We start from the raw sequence: 27,650 nt of genomic DNA, 5'->3' as shown, positions 1-27,650 counted from the left end.
AGATAAAGTTTCATGATGTTACTCTTGTGAAACTAAGTTACATACGATTATGAAATTAGATATTTTATTTTTAAAATCAATAATTGAACATAAAGAAAAAGTTTAGCAAAGTAAATCGCAATCATGATTAAAATAAACATCGTCATATATAATATTGTATATTTAAAGACCAGGCATATATTGCGCAAAGAAGAATAACAAAATTAGTTTGTCAGCAAAGAAATGTTGGTAAAGCCGTGGATCATCTATACGGTTGACTAACGTGGCGCCACCTATTGAAAACAAAAATGGTGGCCCACAATATGCCCTATCCCTGCCCTGGTTTTATGGCACGCCAAATGTCTGCGTTCTCTAGGCTTCTTTCTACTATGTATTTCCCTCCGACTGATACACCCAATTTCAATGTGAACAAAGGGAATCATTTCCTCGCGGTCGACCCTATCTTACGTGCTAAATAAGTGGGGCTACTTCTAACCAAACCGAAGGTGATCCAAAACTATCGAATATTTCGCGAAATTATAACCGCATCAGCTCGATTCGTCGTGTCATTCACCTTATATAATGTAATTGGTTACACACGGTTCCACACGGCGATCGCACGCCTTTAACATGTATTACCCGTTACAGGAAACACAAAATAAACAATCTAGCATTGTGGCAATGCAGTAAGGAGCAAAATCCTATATGCTTTTATTAATACAGAGCGCAACATAGATGTTTTATTTTGGCTACACGCAATGTACGAATTACACGAAATATTTCCTGTCGTCCATGTAACACGTACTATCAAAATCATTTAATGTATTTATTGAAATGTCAAATAATCACAGAATGATATTAGGTTCGTACATGTTGCAGATCAAGTATTTGTTTCCTTGACAACGGGTCTGTGGATGTTGCTATTTTAAATCAATTTATTTTAGTGATTGATCATACTCAGTTTGCATAATTAAATAGTATTTTATACATGTTAGAAGGATTTTATAAAGCGTAGTGTAAAGGATATGATAAAGGTTGTTTCCAATGCGAATAAAGATTTTAATGTTGTTACTGACAATAATCTTTTTATTATTGTAGGTTATTGAATTTTATATAAACTGGTAATGACAGATAGGGCACGCACGATGAGATTAGAAGCAGAAATGGCTGCTCCTTTGCACCTGCAAAGATTGGAGCGTAGCCTTAATGTACAGCCCTTTCTAAGACAGATTAACGAACTGTTTCAAGATCCAGCTAGGTAGATTTCACATTTAAATAAAATTTAGATAACTGTAAACATGATGAAAAATTTGTATTCTCTTTACTTTTACAGCGAGGATGATAAATCTGTATCTTCAGAATCTTCAGAAGGATCAGACAATTATCTCGATAATGTTCTGATTCGTAAAGAAGGTGTGGAAATGATTTATGTATTTTAAAAGTAATATTTTGCTCCATTGTATTGTGTACTAATTTTTAATTTTATAGAGGAGAGAATAAATAAATTGAGACTATACAACATGTCAAGTGTGGGAGAGGAACGTAGATGGTTGCAGGATATTCTATTGAGTGATTCATCTGATAGTTCAGCTTCAGGATCTGATACAGATAGTCCTATAACAGAAGAAGATTTTCAAGAAATGTTAAAGTTTCATATACTTAGGAAAAAGTACCAAGCTCGTTTTTATCAGAAACCAGAGGTAAGATCAATTTATTTAAACTAAAATTGTATTAGGGAGAGGTACATATCCATACAATAAATAATAATTATTTTCAGAACATTCAGTACCAATATTATAGTGCTGGGTTATTGTCAAGTTATGACAGATTTTTAGAACATCAGAAATTAATAGTTGGAAATAAAAAGAAGAAAGAAAAGAAGCCAGAGAAAAAAGTGATAAAAATAAAAAAGGAAAAACTTCCCCGCCATAGACCATCAGAAGATTACCTTGTATGTGAAATCGAAATCGCCGCTTATCCTAGATTATTATCATACATGGTTTTTAGGAAGGTGAATATCCAGAAGAAGAATGGGATCGTACTATTCCCAAAGAAGAGGAATTAGATGAAGCTGAATTGGAAGCAATAATGCGTCATCAACCTCGACCACGCGGAAGGAAGAAGCATAACAATAAAAGTCCTGAAGTAATGGCAATGAGAAGACGAAAAATTTGGGTAATGATGTCTAAAAAGGAACTGGGAAAAGTACAAAGAGCAAAAACTAATAATCATAAGGAAATGTTAATTAGTTGTAAGAAAGTAGCACAGCACTGCATGAGACATTGGAGACAAAAGGCTATGCAAGTGAGTAGTACTGCATCTCTGTTATTGCTTATATATATTTAAGGATAATTAAAAATTTTGTATGTTTTTTTCATGTTTATAGTCACAGAGAAACATGAAAGAGACTATCTGGAAAGCAAAACGTCTAACAAGAGAAATGCAAGCCTATTGGAAACGTTACGACCGAGTCGAACGTGAAACAAGGAGAAGATTAGAAAAAGAAGCTGAAGAGCAGAGAAAAATGGATGTCGAGTTGATTGAGGTGATTAATTACCTTCGTAATTTGTTACATTTACTTACAAACTAAGATCTGATTTAAATTCCTTCATGTTTTAGGCAAAACGGCAACAAAGAAAGTTAAACTTTCTTATAACTCAAACTGAATTGTATGCTCATTTTATGTCCCGAAAATTAGGAAAGGCTTCGCCCGAAGAACAGTTGAGAATTTTAAATCAGCTAGACGAGGAAAAAAATCCGAGACTTGTTGGGATCGATGATTATGACAGGTAAATATTTAATGAATATCGAAACAACAAAATATTATAATAATTATTTGTTATACAGTGAAGTCATGAAACAGAAAGCGAAAAAGAATGCTACTGAAGCATTTGACAATGAAAAAGCTAGGGCAAAACAGTTTGATACCGCAACAGCATCTCAAGAGTTACGACTTAGCGATACCCCTGAAAATCTGGAACATCCGCAGCCCTCGATTTTTAAAGGAAATCTTAAAGGATATCAATTGAAAGGAATGAATTGGTTAGCTAATTTGTATGATCAGGTTGGTTCATGTATTAAACTATCCATAACATCATCCTTTTTAAAAACAAAGATATTAATAATTGATATTCCTTTTAGGGTATTAGTGGAATTTTGGCAGATGAAATGGGTTTAGGAAAAACTGTACAATCTATAGCGTTTTTGTGTCATGTTGCTGAAAGATATTGTACGTCTTTTTTCAACATTGTTGTTACATTTTAAAACATGGCGAGTAAATTATAATGTTTTTCGCAGCTGTGTGGGGACCATTTTTAATCATATCGCCTGCTTCGACGTTACACAATTGGCAACAGGAAATGGCACGATTTGTACCAATGTTCAAAGTGGTTCCATATTGGGGTAATCCACAGGAACGGAAAATATTGAGACAATTTTGGGACACTAAAGATTTACATACAAAAGAAGCTTCATTTCACGTTGTGATAACCAGTTATCAATTAGTTATTACCGATTATAAGTATTTTAACAGAATAAAGTGGCAGTACATGATTTTAGACGAAGCACAAGCTATAAAAAGCACCAGCAGGTCGGTGTTTATTGACCTTTTAATTTCGTTATGAGCACTTAATATGTTAATACGCTTTTACAGTATGAGATGGAAGTTATTACTTGGATTTAGTTGCCGCAATAGATTGTTACTTAGCGGTACACCTATTCAGAACAGTATGGCAGAGTTATGGGCATTGTTACATTTTATAATGCCTACTTTATTCGATTCTCACGATGAATTCAATGAATGGTTTTCCAAAGATATCGAGAGCCATGCAGAAAACAAAACGGGGATCGATGAAAGTAAGGATTACTGTTACAAAGTTTATAAATAGGTATACATATATATTTTTTTATTTAGAGCATTTATCGAGATTGCATATGATTCTGAAACCCTTCATGTTACGAAGAATAAAGAAGGATGTGGAAAATGAATTATCGGACAAAATCGAAGTAATGGTGTATTGTCCGCTCACCACTCGTCAAAAGCTACTTTATTCGGGTAAGAATATATTTTTTATATGTGTAATTATTATAGTTGTCATAACTGTGATATGCTTTTTGTACAGCATTGAAGAAGAAAATTAGGATAGAAGATTTATTACATTATACAGTGGGCGGCGGTGATACTGCAACAAATGATAAAAATTTCACATCAAATCTTATGAATCTAGTCATGCAATTCCGAAAGGTAGTAATTAATATGTCACACCACTTTGCATGTCTATGAATATTTTCTTTATAATGCTAATTTCAGGTTTGCAATCATCCAGAACTGTTCGAACGCAGAGATGCTAAATCTCCATTATTCATGCGTACAGAATGTTACGAAATGCCCGCATTGTTATATATAGAGGGACTCTTGCACCTCTCGTTGCCATCCAAAGATCACTTGTTGTACAATAAGTTATTTATATTTGCTACGGAACACATACATCGAACTCTTCACGATGGCAGCGCAGATTTCTCTCAAAATTTCTTCTCTTTCAGTCGATTTATTAACTTATCTCCAATGGAAATAAATCAAATATTTATCGTTGGTATATTATTCAGGTATATAGAACTGTTCAAACCAAACGTATCTAATGATTCATGGCACTAAGTTTATTATACCTGTTCAGATTATGTCTTGCGACTATAATGGAAAGAAAGATAAAGATGATGCATTATTGGGAAGATTGGAACGCCGACGAGAGAACAGAAATACCTAGAAATGAAATGATTCTTCTACCTAGGAGGGTTAACAGCTCGTCACGATCGTTGCAGAATTTAATATTCACGCGAAAGATAATCGAGGGAGAACCTGTATATACTCATACGACACATGTCATTCATTCAATGCCTGAAACGGTTGCCCATCGAATTCTGCGTAGTAGTAAAAAAGCAGCTAATCAATTATTGAAGGTTGAGGATAATTTAAAAATATTTTTCGTGTTATTTAATGAAGCATCTATATACTTGCTTTGTGTTTCGCAGAGGATACTTCCTTCTACCAAAGCAGAACAAGAAGAGTCAAAAGTTACTTTGTTACCAGAACATCCTCACCTTCCCAGACCACCGATAATGCGATACTGTCAACAAACTACCATTCCATCTTTTATTTGCGATACTTATCCTAAGGTATTTAAGCGACTCAATAGAATGCAGTAATAACGAGCAATGCAATAAGTGGCTGTTAATTTTAGGTTCAAGCTAGTCCGCGAAAACTGTATGTTAGTAATAGTTCTGCAGCGTGTGCGTGGAGGAGACACGAAGAATGCGGCGGAAACTTTGGTCAACGACTTCTTTGGTTCGGTTGTGAACAAGCTCTCTCTACTTCATCGTCACGAGAGAGCTCTCATTCTCGTGTAGCACAGACAATACCAACATTTTCCGTCGAACCATACGGTGGAATATCTGCATGTACACCGATTAATGGCTGGTCAAATATTATCGTACCGGGTAATTATTTTTTATATCGCTTTAAATCTTTTTATATGAATTTTAATGAATGTTATTTTAATGATTTAGATAAGCAAACCTTAGTGACGGATGCAGGAAAATTGTCAGTATTGGACAGTCTTTTGCGTCGCCTCAAAGAACAAGGTCATCGAGTTCTCATTTATTCTCAGATGACAAAGATGATTGATCTATTAGAGGTATTAAAATCTAATTCTATGTAACATTGTAATTATACGAGATTGAACATTGCATTTTTGTTGTAGGAATATATGTATCATAGGAAACACACTTTCATGAGATTAGACGGTTCTTCTAAAATCTCAGATCGACGTGACATGGTCGCAGATTTTCAGAAACGGTAACTTTTCTTATAAAATGTAACAAGACATTTTAATATCTCTAGATCTAGAAGGGGGTTATATTTTTAATGAGGATAACGAACTACACGAACTCTTTTTCTTGTTTAGAATATGTATTAGTCCTGTATCGTGTTGCATGTCTAAAGTATGCCCTTCGCTCACTCGTGTATAATCAACGAATTAATCGGCGAATCGCCCTGTCCCGACAGCTGCACTGTCTGCCTGTCAGGAATACACGATTTAACAGACTTGCAAAAAGACAAATTTTTTTCTACCAATATTAATACTGATATTTCAGTTGTACTTTAGTGGTACAAATATTAACGTAGCCTATGCATTTCATATAGGAAATCCTCTAAGTGCCAGGCACTTTGAATGAATTTCCATACTAAACACATCCTATCTGACTATTCAGTTCTACAGGGGTTGTTTCATATTTCAGGGCGGATATTTTTGTCTTTCTATTGAGCACCCGAGCTGGAGGACTGGGAATAAATCTCACTGCTGCGGACACGGTTAGTAATTTCATCCTTTGACATGGTACCTTGGGTGCGACGTGGGCTTCTCTTGGCTGTGGAGTGTACAAAGGAGTGCACGTCTTCAAGTGTGGGAGAAATTAATTCGAGCAACGTTTCGTTTATTCTGGAATTAAAGACAAACAACTGTGACAATAGTAATTGATCAGAAACGCTATAGCATAAGAACCAAATGTATACATAGCGTGAGGAATCACTATTTCGTTTCTCTTGGAGACAGTATTTGATCACGATAGTCTTCAGTATCTGTCATCGATTTAACAAGACTGGAAGCGTGTCAGATCAAATATCATTTTTCATGATATGCAGATAGATAATAGAACTGTACTCTGTGTAGTAACTTTTCACGTAAATTTGATGTTAGCAAGAAAAGATCTTTAATAACGATGTTACAAATGGAACTATTTATCACGTGTTCAGATGAACGAAGCAGTATTTGAATAGGAACGTGCATATATCTTGACTGCAGGCGAAATGTTGCCGCAAATTAATTGATAGGATCGATAAGACTTTTGGTCAGGGTCGTTCCCCTGCAGTGCCGAAACTTTGCATTCTGTTACGTACGAAAGTGCACGAATGTGGGCCGTAGGTATGCATTATCAAATGCATTTGCATATGCCCTCGTTCGAATATCGAATAGAAAGAGAACTGTCTCTATCTAGAGCACCGTGTAACAGATATCTGAATTCTATTTTCACAGATTTCAAAACATGATAATTCTTTTATACAAGAAAGGAAATAATTTTTAAAAACTTTTGTCAATTTTACATTACAGTACAGTCTTCTTATAAGGTTTCCCTTTGGAAATTTTTAAAAATTGAATTTGGGAAATGTTTCATGGGCCATATAGCGAGACTCAAGTGTATTCAGAAATTGCAATGTTTAATTATAACTTGATACTAAAGCAAAATTATTTTGCAGGTAATATTCTATGACAGTGATTGGAATCCAACGGTGGATCAGCAAGCTATGGATCGCGCTCACAGGCTAGGACAAACGAAGCAGGTTACGGTGTATCGATTGATCTGCAAAGGAACTATCGAGGAGAGGATACTGCAGCGTGCTCGAGAAAAGAGCGAGGTCGGTGTTGGACTTCAGAAATCAAGTTTTTGAATGTCAGACTTGGGAGTAATTTGCTGATGAATTTTTTTTAGATACAACGTATGGTAATTAGCGGTGGAAACTTTAAACCAGATACATTGAAGCCTAAGGAAGTTGTTTCCCTGTTGTTGGATGATGAAGAGATTGAAGCCAAATGTAAGTATCACAAAATGCATCAGATGCTAATTTTGATGGAGTGATTTATAATAACAAATCAGTACAAAAGTAAACAAATTATTAAAGCAGACGAGAAGTTAAAATATATAAAAACTTCACAACCTCTATAAAAATTCTATAATCTTTAGTCTAAATATTGTTACTAATTCAGGTGCAATTTTGGTTGCATCATGTTACACAAACTATACCAAGTTAGACAAAAAGGGATAGATAAGAGGATGGAAAGAATGTTGGTGCAATTACATTATGCTCGTTAGGTTATGCTAATACCTTAATAACGAATAATAATAAAAAAGAAGTAACGAACGTCCCCGTATATACAAGCCCACGTTTATATATTTCAGATAGCCAACGGAGCGAGGAGAGAAAGCAGCATGCTGAGGATGTCCGACTCGAGTTGAACCTATACCATAAGGAGAGGGACCGGAAGAGGAAGTTAACCGCGCTTCCGGTCAAGGTAAGCTCGATGCCCTTAGAGCTATCAGTCCCCAGTCTTCTCATTCTCCATTTCTCCCTTACTGATAGAATCTTACTTTCATTCTTTCCTTAACATTATTTCAAGCGGTTCTTCTCTGAACTAACTTTAATTTTTCTTGCATTTCCAGGGTGACGCGAAGAAGCCCTGCTTGTCTGACGCGAACGGTGATAAGATCGGTGACGGATTTCAGTCCAATTCCAACGAGAACAGTCAAAGTGGTATTCAGCCCTATCACCTCAACAATCATCAACAAATCCTTGATAGCACAGATGACTACAGTGTACCAACAAGTCCAGTTAAATCAGAGGTCTGTATACATATACGAAGACATGCCTGTTTTCTCTTAATAACAATTTAATTCACTCAGGACGAGACAAGTAACGACGGACTCGTGGTCGACGTCGATGGACCCGTAGGAGCAACCTCGAGTGACACTCGACAATCACGAATTAGCCAATTTGGAGAAGCTGGGAAGGTCAATCGTCTGGAGCATCACATGCCCTTCAGCAGTGGAACTGGAGTTCGAATGAGACCTAACGTTCGCGGTACTAGTAAAAGAGGCAGACCTCGTGGGTCTCGTCGAGGAGGTCCTGTTGGAGGAAAGGGTAGAGGTCTACTCTTGCTTCATCCTTCAAAGGGTCTTAGCGATCCTCAGTCACCGTCATCTTTGTCTCCGACCAGCAGTAGTATAGCCAATGAACAAACTTTTCAACACGGTGAGTATTTTGTTCACGCGATTACATACTAGTTTATCGATAACACTAAATGATGTCGAGGTTTATTGCAAGAGGGAAAAAAATGTAAAGCGATGAATATGCAAACACCCTTGCACACCGAACTTCGAACGTTAAGCTCGTGTAATATTTAATTTATACAATCGACTGATGCGATTAACTCGGATAATTAACTGGGACAGCTTTTATCCTGTTTATATTGCACGCTACAGAAAATCAGGTGCATATAATCAAGGCAGGAATATTGAGCAGATTGCAGCACAGATTAAAGTGTATACAGTTGTCCTCGAAAACGCGAAACGAGACCTGAATCTCTTCATCTGTGAAATTCACGTAAACTATTTGTAAAATCGCGTGCTATTGATTCTGGAAATCATTTGCGCATAACGGAAGAGAACTTGCATGTACGTTCGTGCGTCCTTAAATCCTCCATCTGTGAAATTCTCACTCGAAACTTAAGCTTAAGTCGCTGAGAAACGACCGACTCCACAACAGTTCGCGATACAGTTAAGAGGATTAAAAGAGAACGGGGACCAAATTCGAAATGGTCCACACCGATGAAAATGACTTTTCGTGACGCGTTTCCCCTCGAATCGACCCCGTTAATTCCTCTGACTCTTTCATAGATCCGAACCCCAGTTTTGTCTGTATCGCACCACTTGGTCGGGTTCTCATGGGGTTTCGCTCGGTGCAAAAAAGAAAGTACCCCAGGGTCCGTGGGTCCATCGAAATTCCCTCGCGGTTACATGTGCGCAAGTGCTTCAGGGAACAGTTGGCGTTGTTTCCTAAGGGTACGCGATTTACCCTTCGAGATATCTACCCCCATCGAAGTAAGTCCAGTGACTCATTCGTTCGCGGTTTTCATGTCGTTCGAGGACGTGTCTTCTGGGACGGGCTTATCTTGGCTTAGGTGGTTACTTTTTGCCACAAACTGATCATTCTATTGATCCGGGCTTACTACTCCCTTTTATAAAAAGTCTCAAAGCGGCACTTGTGTTAACTCCAAGCTCGATGCAAATGACTGCCAAAAAGAACTTCTCTTCTTTGCAATTGGAATGTTGTTAACAGTCGAATTTTGGAGAACAATTTGTCGCGCGTGTATCGTTGCATAACGCAAAAGGAGATGCGTGACAAGGAGCAAAAAAGGAAAAAGGAGAGAGGCGAGAAGGCTCGACGAAAGCGAGCCACACGAGTAGGTGGCCTCACGCAACGAAACGAAACGACACGTGGACCGAAGTTTACGCGGGCAACGTGCGCCACGGCACCTCGCGCGTTGCACGATGTTTTCGTGCTACATATACGGAAAGGAAAGGGGTCGTTCTCTTCTCTTTCTCCTTTTCTCTCACTTGTCGTCGGACTGGAAAGCGAGCGGACAATAGCAGGTGCGGAGCGAACGCGACAGCTGCGATCGATGATGCTCTTCTTAGGTTTTTGGAACTCGCTCACCCCTCTCTTTTCTCCTTCTCCTTTCTACTATCATTTCGTTACTTTGTCTTCTTCGTTTTTGTTTGTTTGTCATGTCCTTCTTGTTTCGTTTGGTAATTAGACTTTTGTATCTTCCTCCGTGTATCTTTTCTTTCTTGATCTTTGCTTCCAATTTTACATAATTACATTCATTTATTACTCTGGTTATTCGAACCTTAAATTCCCTTTGCACATTCTTGTATTTAGGACATCGATGGAGATGCGAACGAGACATGATCGATGTATCCAAAGTAATATGATGCCCTTCTGAGATGTGCATTTGCGAAAATTCTGTCCTGAAAATTCATGGAATTCTGAAACATGCGTGAATATTCAGTTTGCAAAGTTTTTAACGATAAAATTGCATGAACGATTCGTATTCATAATGTTAATTCGCGAGTAGATAACTGTTGGGGATGGTTCGAAAGGGAAGATGTAGGGGGTTGGTTTCAGTCGAATCGTGCCGTACCTGATCGTACCGCACCGTGTCATCTTGCTCGCATTGCTTCCATCATATTTCCGTGTCGTGTAACGGAAAGTAATTTCAACCAGTTCGAGTGGTTGGAACAGCTTATGGTTCCGCGACGGGTCAATCTTCTTTCAAATTCCATTGGCTCATTTAAACCTACAAAAATATTTGTTAGAGACTTTCAACTTAAGACTAGAGACTTAGAGACTAACTTATAGGTTAGTTATAACAATATACAAATCTTCAAATCTGCAAATTCTTCAAGGCCAACTAGCATCCTCCTACCATCATAATCCTTGTCAAACCTACAAAAATATATCTGTTAGAGAATTTCAAAACCTTGAAACTTTGAGTTTAAGATTAAAATTATAAAAGCTATAACTTCAAGGCTAAAGCCCCTTCATAATCTCAGTGCTTAAACTCTTCCTATCATTACGATATCGAGCAATTCATTATACCTTGAAGGGATCGAGGGTACGAAACTATTTCATTGTCCCTCGTTTTAGAATGCAATAATTTTCTCCGGCTTCAAACTGCCGGGAGACGGCCCTTCAGGGTATGGGTGAAAGAAGCCGGTCGGTAAAGGACGAAGGAGTTCGGCTGTCGGGCTGAGATACGGCAGGATAATGCGAGAAGATAGGACGAGGATACTGCCAGCCGGACGGTCGGCATTCCGCGGATCCTCGCGTTCCATTCGCTCTTCCAGCTACCTCGAAACTTCTGCAGACCCTCTTTGTACACCGGGCTCTATCTCCCGCCGGGAATCTCACCCACGCGTGCTTTTCGCGGGAATCGCGGACCCTCGACGCGAAAATATTTTAACCGACCCCTCGTTGCCTGCGTGCCTGGATATGAATTCAATTAGGATCGATTCTTCTTTCGCTTTTGTGGCGATCTTATTCTGCTTTAAATCCTGTGAGTGCCATTTTGTGTTACTCTCATCTAATTGTGTCATACGACTGAATCATTGCTTTCTATTTGCAATGCTGTTATTTTATATTGGTACTAAAACTTCATGTTGTCCTTCTTGTTAAACTTCATTTTGTACTTCTTGTTAAACTTCATGTTGTACTTCTTGTTAAACTTCATGTTGTACTTCTTGTTAAACTTCATGTTGTACTTCTTGTTAAACTTCATGTTGTCTTCCTTGTTAAACTTCATGTTGTCCTTTTTGTTAAGCTTCATGTTGTCCTTCTTGTTAAACTTCATGTTGTACTTCTTGTTAAACTTCATGTTGTCCTTTTTGTTAAACTTCATGTTGTCTTTCTTGTTAAACTTCATGTTGTACTTCTTGTTAAACTTCATGTTGTCCTTCTTGTTAAACTTCATGTTGTCCTTTTTGTTAAACTTCATGTTGTCCTTGTTAAACTTCATCTTGTCCTTATTAAACTTCATCTTGTTCTTGTTAAACTTCAGTCTCCTTGAGTTTTCTGGTTTTTCTGTTCAGACCAAGTGAATAAAATGTACATAAATTTTTCTGGCAATCGTAGTTGATAATACGAACCGTTATCGTGGCAAGCTTTTCAAGGATTTCGAAATCTCGTCGACGAAATCGCGTGCAGAATTTCGAAAGCACGTAACGACTCGCTCTTCTGCAAAGAGACGAGTCGAGCCCGAGCTTTTCTCACCCTTGGTCCTTTTGTTCTCGAGTGGCCACTCGAAGTTCCTCTCGCGAGGTGGCTGAAGAGCGTCTCCTGAAAGGATCGAGAAACGTGGCAAGGAATGTCGACGACTCTGAAACAGGAAAAGGGAAAAAGAATGAGCGAAAGGAAGGAAGGAAGAAGACAAGGAGCATCGTACATCCTTGCTCGGCTACTGACCTCCGACCCTGTCACTCACCCTCCTCCTTCGCCCAGAATTTTTCTCTCTTCGCTATCTCATTAAATTCTCTTCCCCTCTGTACACCCTTGGCTCGTCCTCGTGGCCGGCTCCTGTGCGATCACTTGAATAGATGCCGTGGCACGATCTTTCGAGTTTGTCTTCCATGCCGCGGTGTACCGGTGAATAACCGATTAACTGGTCAGACCACTCCACGTTAAATGGAGGGCCTTCGTAGCCTGCATCTGCCATTATAATCGTGAAAATGTTCAGGGGCATGAGCGTCCTCTTTCTCGCGAAATTCGTCGCTCCAGGACATTCTTATCACTCCACGCATTCCTCCACATCTCGATAATCCATTCTCATAATTTAATTACCATTTGCCTTGTATTTTCTGGAATACATAAATTTTTTCAGATACAATCATGGACTCAGATGCGTTCAGACATAATGTTAAGAATTACCATGTTACAGGGATACAAGGGACATCCGGTCCAGCAGAAGGCGACGGTCCCAGCACGGTGGGTCCTCTAGGACCCGTAGGCACTCTAGGCGCTATGTCAGGCAGGGGAGCTCCTCCGACGATTCGGAGAGGTCCCGGCAGACCCCGCCTGAGGCCAACCGGTCCAGGCCACCAAGGGTACCGTACCCCGGGTCATCATCAAGGCAGGAAAGTCCAACGACCGCTTCCGGTTCCTCTACGATCTCAACAAACCATAGCGTCGATGAATCAACAGAAGTCCGCGCAGCGTCCCTCAGGATCGGGCTCCTTAATATCCTCGTCCAATATGAACGCATCTTCCTCGTCGTTCTCTTCGTCTACCCTCGAATCTCGCCCCTTCGGATTTTACATGCAGCAGCAGCAACAGCAACAACAGCAGCAGCAACAGCCACGCGGTTCGTCCTAGCTTCCGGAGGGCGAGTTCCTTCGCGTGATACTCGAGGGAGATTCTTGAACCAGTGTTCCGGAAAACGTCTGACGAAGTCCCTGAAAAAAGTAACAATGTACAATGTTGATTGTTCGGTGATATAACGAAGCATTAGAACATGTGGTAGATGAAGTTTCACGTGATGATTTTACGCTCAAATAGTGCAATTCAATCTTTTTAACGAATTTAGCGTTTTCTCGACGAATGACAATTAGCTGGCGTTTAGCGTAACTACGGCTTGCAAGTTAGCTGGCATTTAGCTGCGAGGAGAACCCTGGATCCTGTGACGATGAGAACGATGTTGATCAACGTCGATTTTCTTCTGTATTATAAACTATGTATAAAAAAAACACTTGTCGATATTTAAGCTTATCGTAAACGATTAAAGATAACCGAGCGTAATTTTCCCTTATAAATTAGTCCCTTCGGAGCGCTGGGGTCGTTTAGGCAATCTGTACAAATTCACGCCATTCGCGTTACGTTAGGTACTTAATAGAAGCTCGAGCTGGCTGGAGATTCGGGAACAAAATTCGGAAAACAGTCAGAAAGGACAATAGCAGACCTCGAGCAAAACGAAAAGAAAGATTCTGGAAGAATTGGAGTTCTTGCCAAAAAAGACTCTTTGCAGCGTCGATTTCTTAAAACGAAGGCGAACAGTAAATATTAAATTGTTGCTTGTCAAATGGTTTCTAAAACCGTTCGTGACATAAAAGTGAAATAGCACTTACGGCATATCAATTTTGAGCTTGACGAAAATAACTGCGTTTCACTGATGTTCTCGATATAAAGTGGCTAGCTGCCAGTTACAACGAACAATAACCGAAATCCGATATTATGACATAGTATCGCAGTGTAGCAGCTTAAGGTTCGAAAATGTGAACGTTGGATATAAATTGGAATATTCCGTAAATTTTATGGTGTCTTCACGCGTTTTTAAATCAGTTTGACATGCAACAACTTAATAGCTTTTGATTTTGATTGTACATTGACGAGTTTTTCTAAAAAAAATGATGTAGAAGATTCATTTTGACAAATTTTTGAGTTTGCAAATCAAGCAGTTTGGAGATTTGAAAATTAACATATTAGTAAAATCTACATTCATTTTTAGCCAAAGGAAACCTACGTCGCAAATGTACCGCACTTGGACACATTGTAGCATTATTAAAATTGTGACGAGCGAACAAGGGACGAACGTGAAAGCAATCGAATGAACAGAAGGTAGCAAGATACCTTTCACGTTTCGTTTCTTTTTCCACAATTGCTTTACGAAACCGTCCCTCGTTCCTTCGCTTTTCTCCTTGCGCCTTCATCCCTCCTATTCTTCACTCTTTAGAATATTACAATTCGTCAAACTATTGTAGCACCGTTACGTCGCTAGGCTCGGTTAAACGATATTTTTTATGCGTGTTTATGAACCGTCATCACGCCGATTCGATTTATAAAAAAAAAAACATAAAAAAGGTATTTATATTAGCAATAAACGATTCAAATGGCCAATGTTCTGTCTTCAATGCCAATGAGTTCTGTCTTCAATCCTTTAAATTTGCTGCCATCACAGAGTTTGCCAGGTGAACCTGGAATTATGTGCGTTAACAAAGACATTTTGTAATGCTACAAATCTAGGAGCATAGATGGAAAAAAACCATTTTCTTGGTAATGACATCCCGTGCGTTGAGTTTATTTTCTGCGATGCATTCCTTGGATAGTGACGCGTTACGAGTGTGTCCGGTTGCTGGTTTTTTGCGCCGACACGACCAAGTGAACGAGGTAAATGAAGTAAATGGATGAACGGTGAATAATGGATGAACCGAGACTGGTGTCACCAACACGCCTCGAACGAATGCTATTTGTTTTTTTGTCAAGGTTTCACGGTAAACCGGACATAATCGAAGCGTTTAGTTCATTGCTGTTCAAACTTGAGGTGTGTCGCATACCTGACCTCGCAATTACGTATCAAGGATCTCGTAGCAGACTCTGAAAATTATAGCACAAATTAGTATGGTACAATACAGCGGTATTCGAATAATTTTTCAAGAGAAAATAGATGTAACACTAGAAACTGTTAGGGAACGTTGCTGAAGAAACTTGTAGCAGAAAGCTTGAAAAAAACTCCAGCAATGACAACTTGAATTCGAGGTAAACAAGGGTCATTCTAGAACGTTCACGCATGAAAATACCTTCATGGGGAAACACCTGGCCGACGTAAACTCGCCTCCAAAAATAACGTTGATAAATTTATCGGGTTGATCCAGCACTCGCCGTAAATTTAATTACCTGAAGTTTCTCTGGTGGCATACCAAAGACCCCATCGAACTATAGGCCCATAGTCTCCCCGAGACTATCAGCGTTAGTCGTGGAATCCTTAACTAAGGATTAACATCGACCAGCTTGCACATTCGCTGATGCAGGAGAAGCGAGATTGCACGAGAGAAAAAGGGAGAGGAAAGAGATGCATTGCACGCGCGGATGGAAGGTGCGGACGTACACCTGAGAGCAGGTGCATCGCATGGTCCTCTTCTCTTTGCTCTCTTGTCTCTCTCTTTATCTTTGCCACTGACAATCGCTTGATCCAGGGGACATAAAATTGATTGAGGTCCTTTGCTTCTTCAACGCTTCTTGGATTTTGATTCCTCGACCCTTTGAGACGTTTATGGTTACTGTGTGTTATTGGTCAATTAGGAAACAAATAAAACAGTCTACTTGCATGACTATCCTACTCTTCAATTGCATCTTGTACAAGGTCACTTGGCAGTCGCATAGCTCGTCTCTTTTTTGCTTTACACTTGATATCGGAAATTCCGTATTCACCGTGTTTTCTCGTGTTCGGACTCATCCTGAATCGCAATGGCCACTTTACTTTGCCTGGCTTTTTTCCGGAATATTTGGCGATAATAATAGATCTGCGACAAGAATATTTTACTATCGATTCTTCCTTCAAATATTTAATGCCATTCTCCACGTACAGCAAGTCATGTTAACTGAAACGATAAATTTGGATTAAAATTTTTGACAAAACTCTTGAATCGAATTTCTTTGTACAACACGATTTCTTTTTACATTCGGAACTTAATTATCGCGTTGTAGCAGGGGTCAATCCGTACAGTTCGTGAGAACCATGCTATTTCGCGAAAGAGGAACCGTTTCACCGGCATAACAACTCGCGTTTTAATATCGTAAGAAGCTATTAAAAGCCGCGTTATATTCATACATATTCACGAACCAGTTTCTATTCGTCACGGTTTTAATTTACAATATCGTTACATTTATCCCACGTGTTTTCTACTCACGCTGGTTTAATAAGGATTCTTCTCGTTTATGATATTTATGTACGTATACTTTCTATGGAGAGAAATCATTAAAGGTAATTAGTTAATGGAGTGATTGTGAGTTATATCGTCAAAGGAGAATCTAAACAGGCGTGTCGCTTTGTGAACGAATCTTGAGGATAGTTCCATGGAGCTATTTTTAAGTCCTCTGTCGAATCATTCCGCTGGATTCTAAGTAAACGATTCATACACGAACTTGGACAAAGTATAAAATCCATAAAGATGATCGATCGTTCGTCGAAAAGGAAATAGCAATTAGTCACAGGACACGTGACGGCATTCTTTCAAATTCCACCGTCAGTTTGATTGGTTAATTAACTCTCGAAGGAGTGTAATCGATGCCTGATCTTCGCGAGGACACGGCGTGAGCACATGTGACAGGTGTTCTTCGTGAATAATTTTTATCGTCTCTTTGAGGTGATCGATTGAAGATCTTCGGAATATATTCCAAGTATAGAATGTTTCCTACTGATCATTCTGAAATTAATATCGAACGTCGCTTCTCGATGAAAGCGTGTCTTCGAGGTCCTTTTCATCGTTAATTGTCGACCATTAAACGACTATGTCGAGCTGTCTCCTAAATGAAAAGAACACGGTTACTTCGTGTAGTTTCGAATACCGTTTCTTTTACCCGACTGATAACGATCTATCGCATCGATCTCGCATTCGATGACACACGGTAATGGATCAAAGTGTAAAATGTATAAATACCGACGCTTCTTACGCTGTCGCTTCTCATGACAAGTGGAATTACTTTTAAGATGGATCGTGTCAATAACTTTCCAACGATACAATCGATGCTAAAAGTTTCTCTTAAACCATGTTTGCTTAGGATGCATTTATACAAGATATGTATTCACCTTTTTCATGTTCTTCAAATTGATACTCATTTTGCAATGTTTTGAAATCATGTCAGATTCTCTGTCTTTCAAATGACTTGCAAGGATGCATTTATAACAAAACATTTATGCATTCATCTTTTTCAAGTTCTGCGCTTCAAATTGATGCTGATTTTGCAATGTTTTGAAAAGATGTCAGATTTTCTGTCTTTCAAATGACTTACAACAATGCATTTATAACAAAACATTTATGTATTCGTCTTTTTTAAATTCTACGCTTTAAATTGATGCTGATTTTGCAACGTTTTTGTGTCAGATTTTCTTTCAAATGAATTGCAATGCTCTATTGTTTGCTACCAGAGATAACGATCCATTTTGTATGAACAATGTTGACTTTTCTCTTCTCAATTTGCACTAGCGCATGGCAAACATCCATTCATCCCAGTTTAATCACACGGACGTAATTGGTTGAATTTCAGAGATGTTCCTGTTACGAAACGATTCACCTGTTGATTCTGGGGGATAACTTCCTGTCCGTCAACAGAAATACGTCTGTTTAGATGGAATATTTAGTGGGGTCGTGAATCTCGCTTCGTCATTCCATTAGCTCCAGTTACATAACCTAAAAGAAATTCATTTAGTTCATATAATTGTTAAATTCCTAAACGTTTTAAATTCTGATGTCCATAATTCATACAACCGTCGTTTATACACGCAGTCATTAGTGATTTTTTAGCTACTCCCAAGTTCACCGGTTACCTTCCTAGAACCCTCTAACCCTCCGAATTAATTCTATCCTTCTATCAGTACTGATCAAAAATTAAAGCAACCAGGAAGGCCAAATGACGCGAGTTCGGGCAGAACTGAAAGGCGATCACCATTGCAAAAACTAACCGTCGGGCAATTTCGCTTTCGTTGCTGGCGAAAATTCGAGACATTGGCGTAAGTAGGTAGGGAGTCTTCTCACAAAATATTTTAACAGCAACCTAAAACATTGTAACATGTAGTTTGATCAATTTAAAAATATTAATAATTACGAATTCAGACCTACATTTCTAAAAGTCTCTTCTTCTCAAATCTTCAAACTTTTCAATTTTAATTTCTGGAAGACATGTGATCATAGAACCTGTAACTTTTGTAGTAAAGTTGGTTGAGCCTGGAAAAAAGGTAGTTACGCCAATGATCGCATTAGAATTCAAGCAGGAATTATCGGTGGGCTAATTATAATTAGGGAGAGATACGTGGCGATGGTGGACGTTGTTTGTCCATGGCTGGCGTTGATCACCATCAAAAGGCGGTCGGTCGTGCGGTTCCAGGCGCTCCCCAGCGTTTTTCGTCGGCAATTACCTGTGGCCACACGGAATCGAAGCTTTTATTTTGGCGTGCGAACGAAAACCGACCAAATTAGCCGAGTGAAACGAAACTACACCTGACTAACAATGAGTTGGTATAAGCATATCGTTAGGACCAACAGTTTCTAGTCTGATATCGATCTCCACAAGTTATTTGGTAATTTTTAAATTTAGAAAGTGGGGAGCTATTACAATACTTCTAATTCATAACCAGATAATATTAACAATACCGGTTATTTCATGAGAGATGAGTAATTAAAATTATACATGCAAATTCTAAGCTTAATGTTTGCATGAATTAAGCGTAAGGCTGGTGCAAGGAAGAGAAGAGAAGGATTGGAAAGATCACTATCCGACAAATTTACGTCTAAAAAGAGAGAAGGGAGGGAAAGAAGTAGATCGTTTCCCCAATTATAATTAATATCTTTGAATAATTATAGGACCACGGTATCGCGTGAGATTATTGATACGACAGATGTGAGATTTTAACGTGGCCAATTAGTGTCGAAGAGGCAGAAAGCGTATCGCTCCGATATCGAATAAGGTAACCAACATCCACTAAATTTCCTTATCAAACGTTATTACGAAATTCGTTCATTTCGTAGCAATAAATCATCCGTTTTAAGTCTCCTTTAATTAAGCGCTTCTGTGGAGCATGTATCCTTGCCGATAGACAGCGATCGGTACTTGATAAATATTAACATCCATACAGTTTGGTTACAACGTAGCGAAAATATGTCTTGAAGGAAATTTTCATTTTGGAACATAAGATACAGTTATCTCGATGGCGTTATAAAAGAAAGTTGCATATTTCATGGCATGTCAAGCTGAAAAGTCCATTAGCATGTTCAAGTACAGGCAGCTGGAAATTAAATATTTGCTAATTATCCACACTAAGTTGTAAATTGATTGACTGATTATTCGCATTAAGATGATTTACCTCTTCAAGCCTTTAGCTGTAAATTGATGCCATAAGCGCCATACTTTTATGTCATCAAATCATGTCAGACATTATACTTGCAAAGTATCTATTTTTAGTCTAGTTACGTGAATGTCAGGTACCATTTTCGCATATGTATCATGGTTCTAGCATGTTCGAGGCCAATGTTCGAATACAGTTAACTGGCACGAAACAGGTTTAACATGGTCAGCTTTGACACAAAGCTCGCGGTCTCGTTGTTTCGCCGAGGGTACAATTAACGGCGTCGTTAGGTTCATCTTGCGATCGTGGAATAAATATGTCGCGAGGTGAGAGGGAAATAAAGAAGCTCTTTGAGCGTGGGTCAATTAACGGCATCATTCTAGCGACGTGACTCGTAGGTAATCACAAGCGAAAAAAAAGAAAGAGATTTCACCGGAAGAAATGGAACGTCTCGTTTCCTTCTCCTCTCATTACGAATTAATTAACGCTCTTTGTATTTTCGAAGGTGTAGGGGGGTAAAAACAGAAAGAAGGTGAAACGAAGGGAAAGGTTGGCCCGGATAGTAAAAGGATGACCTTGAAAAGAAGGTTCCTCGAGTGAGGAGCGCCGTAGGCCCTTCCTCGGCGAACATCGAGCAGAGTAGGAGAAACTGGGTAGCGAGACGGTGTAGATACGCGTAAGGAAGCGTAACGCCTACGTAGAGCCGAGCCTCTGACTCGCGACTTCCGGTCAAGCGGCAGGAAGCACGCTCGGTGCGTCGCCGCCACCGACGTCGACTCGCGTCCTTACGCCTAGCCATCAGCTACGAAATATTTATTTATTTCACTTCTACCTAAATGCATTTGTCATACCGACTGTTTTATCATCGACCGAGAACAATGTACTTTCCATCCTGTCGATAAAATCTTCATTTCTTCCTACAGTTTAGAAATTTCATTCTGTTAAGCTTCTAAAATTCATGAGTACAAAATTCCAAACAATCTAGTTTCATTCTCTTCCAACCTTCATAAAAAATCATTCATTAGTATAACATAGTGGAGAATAGAAGATAATGATAGCAGTAAATATATTATTATGAGCAAATAAAGCGGATGAACCAAATTATACTTTTAACTTCTCTGTAACCATGATTGAATCTTCAACTACCTTGATTGCAGCTAATAACGAAGACGGGGTAAAATGAAAATCCATTTGGACCGATCGACATCCGGGATCCTTCTGATTTTCCGTCTTGATGTCGGCTCGGTAACTCGTTACTTTACTACGGGCATGAATATAGAACGAAGGGGAATGCCACGAAGGTGGCTTCAACCGTACATCCGGACGATATAAATGAGAAGTTGAACTTCCTTGGTAGCCGCTATTAAAGTTCATTTAGCTTCGACGTTGTCTCAACCCTTGATTGGAAATCGTTACTCAAACCTACACGAATTCATTTCCATTAAAAACTGAGATTATTATGCAAGAGAAAATTTTCAAAGAATTATTACCTCTTCTTACTTAACAGCGAACTTTAAGAAACCGATAGTTCAGGTTGGAGAAAGTTTCTTTTCAGGGAGACTCGAAAGTTTTCAATCCAGGATCGTTTGGATTAAAAGGAAGGAGATAATGGAAATGGGTCGCTTGGTTCCTCTGTCTGTTAATATCCGTGAAACTTGGCTGAAAACGAGGAAAGTACGGTTAATACGATAAGAAAGAATAATTTCTCGTTCGTACGACTTCGTGGTTCGGAAAGGAATTATCTTTCGGTCCGTGCACTCGGCAGGAAACCTAATTTCAGTCTTCCTGTCATGGGAATGTGCGCACCCTGTATCGCGTTTTATAAGAACACGAATTGAATGACAGTCTAACGAGTTTCTTCGATTCGAATTCTCATTGTTTGTACAACAGGAATTCAGACTCACATTTTCAGAATACCACGTTCAAAAACTTCGTATTTTAGCACAATTCACTAATTAGAACTACATTTCGATGATCCTCCTCTTATACTATTCACTAAATCTCTAAAAAGCATATAAAAATATTAATAAAGTTGACTGAACATTCTTAAATATTATCAGTATTTAAATCAATTATAAATCGTATACTTACAAGAGAAAAGACAATCGTAAAAAAGTCATGAAAGACAAACAGGTAAAATGGCGGGAAGATTGTGCGAATGGTGCATCACGGTACACAGGGATGGAAAAATGCGCGCGAAGTGACACGTCAAAATATCGCTGCAATTGAACATGGCGAGGAAATAAAGCGAACAGGTTTATTATTGTCCGCTAAAGGAGCGAAAGATGCGAATTCGTAAGATCGATTCCTCGAATCAAGGAGATAAGCATCTACTTAATGATCTGGTTTAATGGCTTTCCCTTGGCTCGCCTGCATGTGCACAGTTCACCTCACCAAGTATTCCCGGTGCTTTCGACTGCCCGTTTTCGGGCAACGACTCGTACAATTTTATCCTTGCATCCTCCTTCTCCTTATTCTTCCTTTTCTTTCTACTTCCTGGGCGTGTGAGCACCGGTCTTTCGAGAGGCGTCCAGTTAACCTTATACTTCGTTACGGAAATTAACGATTCACGGTCGAATCCGTCACACAAACTCTCCAAAGATAATTTGTTAATTGTTACTTTATCGGAAGATGGCCCTCTGATTCACGCCTGTTATTAACGTGAAATCTATTGCTACCGGATCATTTTCATTATCGACTGTAGATGATTTCGAAAAGTATCGATGTAACATCGATAATGTCGATTAGAAGCGTTCAATTGCCTCGAGTTTCGATCGAAACAGTTGATTTCGATAAAGCTAAGTTTCTTGTTCAATTGTTTGGTTCTAATACAAACTACACTATTAATTTTTTATTACTTAGACTTGGTACTAACGAAAAAAAGGTACATTACAAAAAGATAGGTTAAGGTTTCCGCACAGTTAAAAATTTTACAGTTGGCTACACTAGTGAATTAAACGTAGATTAAAATTAATCGAGGTTAGTCGACATTCGTACTTCGAATGTTCTCGAAATATTCGAACGCTTGTCACATTCTTTAAATATAGTTTATCCTTAGCAAAATTTTTATTGTTATTTTCAAACAATAGATCGATTGTTCCGAATCTATCGATCGAGCGGAAAGGATGTCGATGGAGACCGGCAGAATGGTCGGTGCTGAACCGCAGGCAGACCGCGGCCGGAAAAGCGTGAAAATAGGAAGAGGAAACGAGCGAAGAAAGAAAGGAAAGGAAGGCGGAGAAGTGGAAGTGGCGCGTGGCACTGCCGAATAAGTATCGGATGCCGCCAGATGTTGCGGTGAAGCCAGCTGCTGCACCTCCGCCACTCTTGCCCTCCTTTGCTTTTCCTCGCGGTTTTTCGAGAGAGCCAAGCAGGTACATACACTCACCGATCAATGCGATGTCGGTACTTTATGTTCACTGGTGGTATTATCACGAGTCACTTTTTTCCACTTGCCACTTGTCAAATTTTTTTCCCTCCTTTTTTAATTTCATCGCTTTCTTTAAACGCTTGCTCATTAGCAAACTGAAGTAAGCGACCATTGTATTCGGATTGAGTGTAAAAAACATGACAAATCGATTGTAAAAAGAGAAGTTCCATACTTAATTTTCGAATCAGAACTCGTACGTTGTCAACATTCGCAAATATGACAAACATTGAAAAGCCTGAGATGCTGACGACATATATTAATTCCAGATCTGTAATTCTGTTTCATCATTTCTCCCTAAACGAGGAAAGTTTAGATGACAGGTTAGTTTCGAATTATATTCGGAACATTTGGAGGTTAGACCGGATTGAATAATCGTGACAAGCGTAATTATATAGGTTGCGTGACGACGCTGCTAAACTCTGTTACGAAAGTTTTTGGAATTCATTGTTCTATTAGGGGGAAGACAGAAGATTGAAATAACAGACGGGAAGTCGTGAAGTTATAGGTGTTTCCTTCCTCGGATTTTCCTCATTAAGAATACAGGAATATTTGTTGAAGCTATAATTTACGAAACAATCTTGATCGTGATTAAAATTTTACAATGAAATACTGTTTAAAAGATTAATGAACATTTTGAATTCATGAATGGAAAATGACCCGGCTATCCGCAATACTACTGTGCCTCAAGTACCGGTAGTAAAGACTCTTATTACCGGCGGCTTTGTTATATCCGTAGTAAAATATGTTTGTGTTTTCTATTTGAGGTGCAGGTGATCTCGTTAGTAGAACCGTCATTACACAAACTTAAAAGGAACAATGTTCTCTTTACTGGAAATTAAAAAGTCCTTGATCGAAGAGGTTTCCCGCCAAATTTTAAATTGAACAAACTAATGTAAATCAACAATATTAATACAATATTCAATATGACAATATAAATAAAGTTAGGCTTAAATATAAAGTACTTTATGCTTTCAGACGACATATTTCAAATTTCGAAGATTTCACCACGGCGCTGCAATAAAATATCGTAGTGGATTTTAATGATTCAATTTATTCAAAAAATGGTTGCTAAACACTACATTACGATTCCACTGTGGTCTTATAAAACTAGATCGGACTAAGACGGTTAGAAATAACACATTCCAACTTTCTACATTATGCAACAATAACATAGTAACCTACAAAGTAGGCTTAAAAGCATTCCTTAACAACCTTCTCATTTTTCAGTTGTAAATACTGTATGCAAAATAAAAAACATTTTCTGACGTCATCGAAGAACGGAAGAGGGTATACATTTTTCGAGTTATGTTCCATAAAGAAACCGACATACATAGGTTAGTGGTTAGGGTCAGAAAAGAAATCAGAGTAACGAACCTGCAAGCACCGACGGCTTCCCTCGTAGTTCTTCGCCGTCGAAGAACTGGCGTGAAAACCGAAAAGGGACAAGAAGGAAGAGAAAAAGGAGGGCCCTTCAAGCGAGGAGAACAAGATGGGAAGGAAGTGGCGGAGGGGGTCGAAAGCGAATATCCTTCCTGCCGGGGCAGCAAACAGACAGCTGCTCGGATTTGAGCACGTGCTACCACCGTGCTGCACGATGAGCTCGTCTTAGATAGCCGAGGTTGGTAGGTTGTTGTGTAGATAGGTGTTATACACCGGCCTCTATGATTGAATACGATCCAGGTGAACGGGAAGACGCAGTGTGTACCATTTTTGCATGTATTATTCCGGTTTTGATCCCATTCGAACTTTCATCGTTTCCTGTTTAGATCCCTTTTTTATTTTAGGTTATAACCGTTAGATGGGTCATGTACGTGCTGCGTTTCTGGTACGCTTGCAAGTATTTGACAAAGATCGCCAGGTCGATAGACAAGTGTTAAGTACTGAACGTGAGGTTAGGTACTAAATATCCCCAAGATGGAGTTCCGCGCATGCATGCGTGTCTCCCTTTACTCGATTCAAGTGTACACGAGGGTTTTCCTTTTCGGGTTGTTAATTCCTGCTGACGGCGGGCCTTGATTTTGCAATTTTACACCGGCTGACTTTTATTACGGGGCCACCGTACCGCACGCGACACTAACCGGGGCAGATAAACGATCAATCGTGGCTCATTGGCAACGTATATAGATCTCCATATCGCCCTCTTTTTTCTCCCTTATGAAGTGTTCCTTTTTATTGTTAATGCAGGATGCGTGAAGGGTTCAAGCTGTTAATTGGCTGGTTTTTCATCCGCCGACTGGATAATTAAATCTCCGGCAAATCGAAGAACTCACCCGATCTGATAACCGTCCCGACTTATTAATTTAGTAGAAATCTGCAGGTGCTGCCACTGAAGCTTGGCTGACGATACTGTGTTCGTACATACACATACTAATATATGAAATTTAATCTGTATCTAATAATAAGTACATACAATGGTAAGTGAATCAACAATGGAACTCAGATAGGAATTATAACATTGAAACAGTATCATTGGTACAGCCATCACTTTCCAAATTAATTAAATGATGATATTAAATGGCGTTTCAAACAAGAATTAAGTTCTTCGAGGATTAATTAATATTATCCGTGGCGTACGCTGGAGGAAAAAATTAATGAATCATCGTTTTAGATGCGGTCTGCAGAGGTACGCGGCCCATCGGTTAGAATATTGCAAGCGATATTTATTGGCCGGTCCTTCGGTACCTGATAATCACGCGACACCTGTTACGACACAGCACTTACTTAATTGGAGGCTACGAACAGCTGCCTACACGACGAACCAATCACGGCGGTTCCCCTGAAATTCTTCTTTACCCGCGACATCCCTGGCGAGCACCTGCTCCAATTCGGAATACACCAAGCGACGATCCTTGACCAGGATCTCGTGCGAATGGAAAGTCTGCACTGATTGTTGGATTCTGATTTGTTCGATCGACAGCTCCGTGATTTCGCAGTTGTCGCTTACGTAACGTCGGATAATTTCTTCTTAAACTTCTTTCGAGATTGGAAACCTAAACCTTTTATTACCAAATTATTTTATAATTAATTGTTTGAACTTTTATATCGTATCAACGATAGCAATAAGGATTTTATAAAAAAATAGATAAAAGTTCTCTTATCTCGTTCCAAGCATTTTGTAAATTCCTTATCGCGTTATCGACAGTGCACATTTTCCAAGTTCGACATACATTTCGCAGCTGCTGAAGAAATCTATCTGCCGCCTGTACGCGTATCATGCTCAAATATTCGTGGAAGCTGCACCTAGGCGTCTTAAAGTCCTGCGACATGAACAATGATACAATGCTGCAGCTGTCAAGCTGCGCGCCTACAAAGAGGTCCTCTCGAATTCAGTATTGTCCACTGAGGTATCATACTCAAATATACGGTCCCTAGCCAAAATTTTTGGTGATGTTACCTCATCGCTTAACGACGCGTGAGACGCCTGCGTGCATATTACACCTGTCAGGCCACCTTTGCCAGAAATTGCTTAAATTCTGTCCTGCGATGGGACACCGAGGGACCAACCAGCTGGCCCCGTGAGTTCACACGATTTCGCAATGTTCGCTCTTATGAAAATCATTTTGCCGATTAATAAATTCGACAACCTTCTCTTAAGAAGAATTTATAAGATCTTAGAAAGACCTTAAAAAGCTCAAGGTAGTATTAGCAAGATTTTATTTATTATATATGTAGTTCAACTGATTAATTTGCTGATTAATTCAACTCATTAATTTGTAGGAGCATTATGATGGAATTAACCCTAAGATTAAAAGTCTGAATTCTGATATTCTCTTCAGAAGAATTTATATATGGAAGACCTTAAAAAGAATCAAGGTAAAATTAGTAAGATTGTATTTATTATATATGTAGTTCAACTGATTAATTTGCTGATTAATTCAACTCATTAATTTGTAGGAGCATTATGATGGAATTAACCCCAAGATTAATAGTCTGAATTCTGATATTCTCCTCAGAAGAACTTATATCAGGAAGATCTTAAAAAGAATCAAGGGAGAATTAGTAAGATTTTATTTATTATATATGTAGTTCAACTGACTAATTTGCTGATTAATTAAACTGATTAATTTATAGGGGTATGATGGAATTAACCCCAAGATTAAAAGTCTGAATTCTGATATTCTCTTCAGAAGAATTTATATCAGGAAGATCTTAAAAAGAATCAAGGGAGAATTAGTAAGATTTTATTTATTATATATGTAGTTCAACTGATTAATTTGCTGATTAATTCAACTCATTAATTTATA

At 38.8% G+C, this 27,650-nt stretch overlaps 2 protein-coding genes and 3 long non-coding RNA genes across 13 annotated transcripts; 2 read left to right on the top strand and 3 right to left on the bottom strand.

Annotated features, from left to right (window-relative positions):
* The first annotated feature begins 279 nt into the window (after nucleotides 1-279).
* On the top strand, nucleotides 280-15,034 carry Ino80 (chromatin-remodeling ATPase INO80). Of its 6 annotated transcripts, none has more exons than XM_076537284.1 (27): nucleotides 280-485; nucleotides 628-841; nucleotides 1,078-1,237; nucleotides 1,313-1,392; nucleotides 1,468-1,679; nucleotides 1,757-1,930; nucleotides 1,987-2,283; nucleotides 2,366-2,524; nucleotides 2,599-2,768; nucleotides 2,827-3,043; nucleotides 3,121-3,208; nucleotides 3,277-3,568; nucleotides 3,632-3,834; nucleotides 3,893-4,033; nucleotides 4,101-4,222; nucleotides 4,289-4,584; nucleotides 4,653-5,151; nucleotides 5,217-5,472; nucleotides 5,542-5,669; nucleotides 5,736-5,830; nucleotides 6,274-6,346; nucleotides 7,289-7,447; nucleotides 7,522-7,624; nucleotides 7,990-8,102; nucleotides 8,251-8,430; nucleotides 8,491-8,839; nucleotides 13,083-15,034. In XM_076537284.1, the coding sequence occupies exons 3-27, from the start codon at nucleotides 1,104-1,106 to the stop codon at nucleotides 13,514-13,516; spliced, it is 4,974 nt and encodes a 1,657-aa protein (XP_076393399.1). In that variant the 5' UTR covers nucleotides 280-485; nucleotides 628-841; nucleotides 1,078-1,103; the 3' UTR covers nucleotides 13,517-15,034. The 6 variants fall into 6 exon arrangements, with proteins under 6 accessions (XP_076393399.1, XP_076393400.1, XP_003699981.1 ...); XM_076537285.1 differs by having other exon boundaries at nucleotides 280-563; XM_003699933.3 differs by having other exon boundaries at nucleotides 280-841; nucleotides 4,653-4,935; nucleotides 5,008-5,151.
* LOC105663520 (uncharacterized) lies at nucleotides 7,233-13,069 on the bottom strand. Of its 4 annotated transcripts, XM_076537315.1 has the most exons (6): nucleotides 12,611-13,069; nucleotides 12,295-12,524; nucleotides 11,249-12,229; nucleotides 11,003-11,095; nucleotides 10,791-10,946; nucleotides 7,233-10,617 (listed from the first exon to the last, which is right to left on the bottom strand). In XM_076537315.1, exon 3 carries the CDS (start codon nucleotides 12,183-12,185, stop codon nucleotides 11,796-11,798), a length of 390 nt encoding a protein of 129 aa, XP_076393430.1. In that variant the 5' UTR covers nucleotides 12,186-12,229; nucleotides 12,295-12,524; nucleotides 12,611-13,069; the 3' UTR covers nucleotides 7,233-10,617; nucleotides 10,791-10,946; nucleotides 11,003-11,095; nucleotides 11,249-11,795. The 4 variants fall into 4 exon arrangements, with proteins under 4 accessions (XP_076393430.1, XP_076393431.1, XP_076393428.1 ...); XM_076537316.1 differs by having other exon boundaries at nucleotides 7,233-10,635; nucleotides 10,791-11,095; XM_076537313.1 differs by having other exon boundaries at nucleotides 10,791-11,095.
* A 655-nt stretch (nucleotides 15,035-15,689) lies between the features above and the next one.
* Nucleotides 15,690-19,967, bottom strand: LOC105663539 (uncharacterized). The gene is made up of 4 exons (XR_001097003.2): nucleotides 18,754-19,967; nucleotides 18,403-18,688; nucleotides 16,825-18,324; nucleotides 15,690-16,515 (listed from the first exon to the last, which is right to left on the bottom strand). It is a non-coding gene; the product is annotated as an uncharacterized LOC105663539 (long non-coding RNA).
* Nucleotides 19,968-20,700: 733 nt separating this feature from the next.
* Nucleotides 20,701-21,630, bottom strand: LOC143265411 (uncharacterized). The gene is made up of 3 exons (XR_013039895.1): nucleotides 21,467-21,630; nucleotides 21,123-21,398; nucleotides 20,701-20,978 (listed from the first exon to the last, which is right to left on the bottom strand). It is a non-coding gene; the product is annotated as an uncharacterized LOC143265411 (long non-coding RNA).
* A 1,230-nt stretch (nucleotides 21,631-22,860) lies between these two features.
* LOC143265410 (uncharacterized) lies at nucleotides 22,861-26,915 on the top strand. Its single transcript, XR_013039894.1, has 5 exons — nucleotides 22,861-24,298; nucleotides 24,382-24,531; nucleotides 24,634-25,024; nucleotides 25,591-25,756; nucleotides 26,015-26,915. It is a non-coding gene; the product is annotated as an uncharacterized LOC143265410 (long non-coding RNA).
* Nucleotides 26,916-27,650: the final 735 nt, after the last annotated feature.

Source organism: Megachile rotundata, chromosome 11 (assembly GCF_050947335.1).
Source record: "Megachile rotundata isolate GNS110a chromosome 11, iyMegRotu1, whole genome shotgun sequence".
NCBI lineage: Eukaryota > Metazoa > Arthropoda > Insecta > Hymenoptera > Megachilidae > Megachile > Megachile rotundata.
Note: the sequence above shows the minus strand (reverse complement) of the source record. Positions and strands in the feature narration are given on the sequence as shown.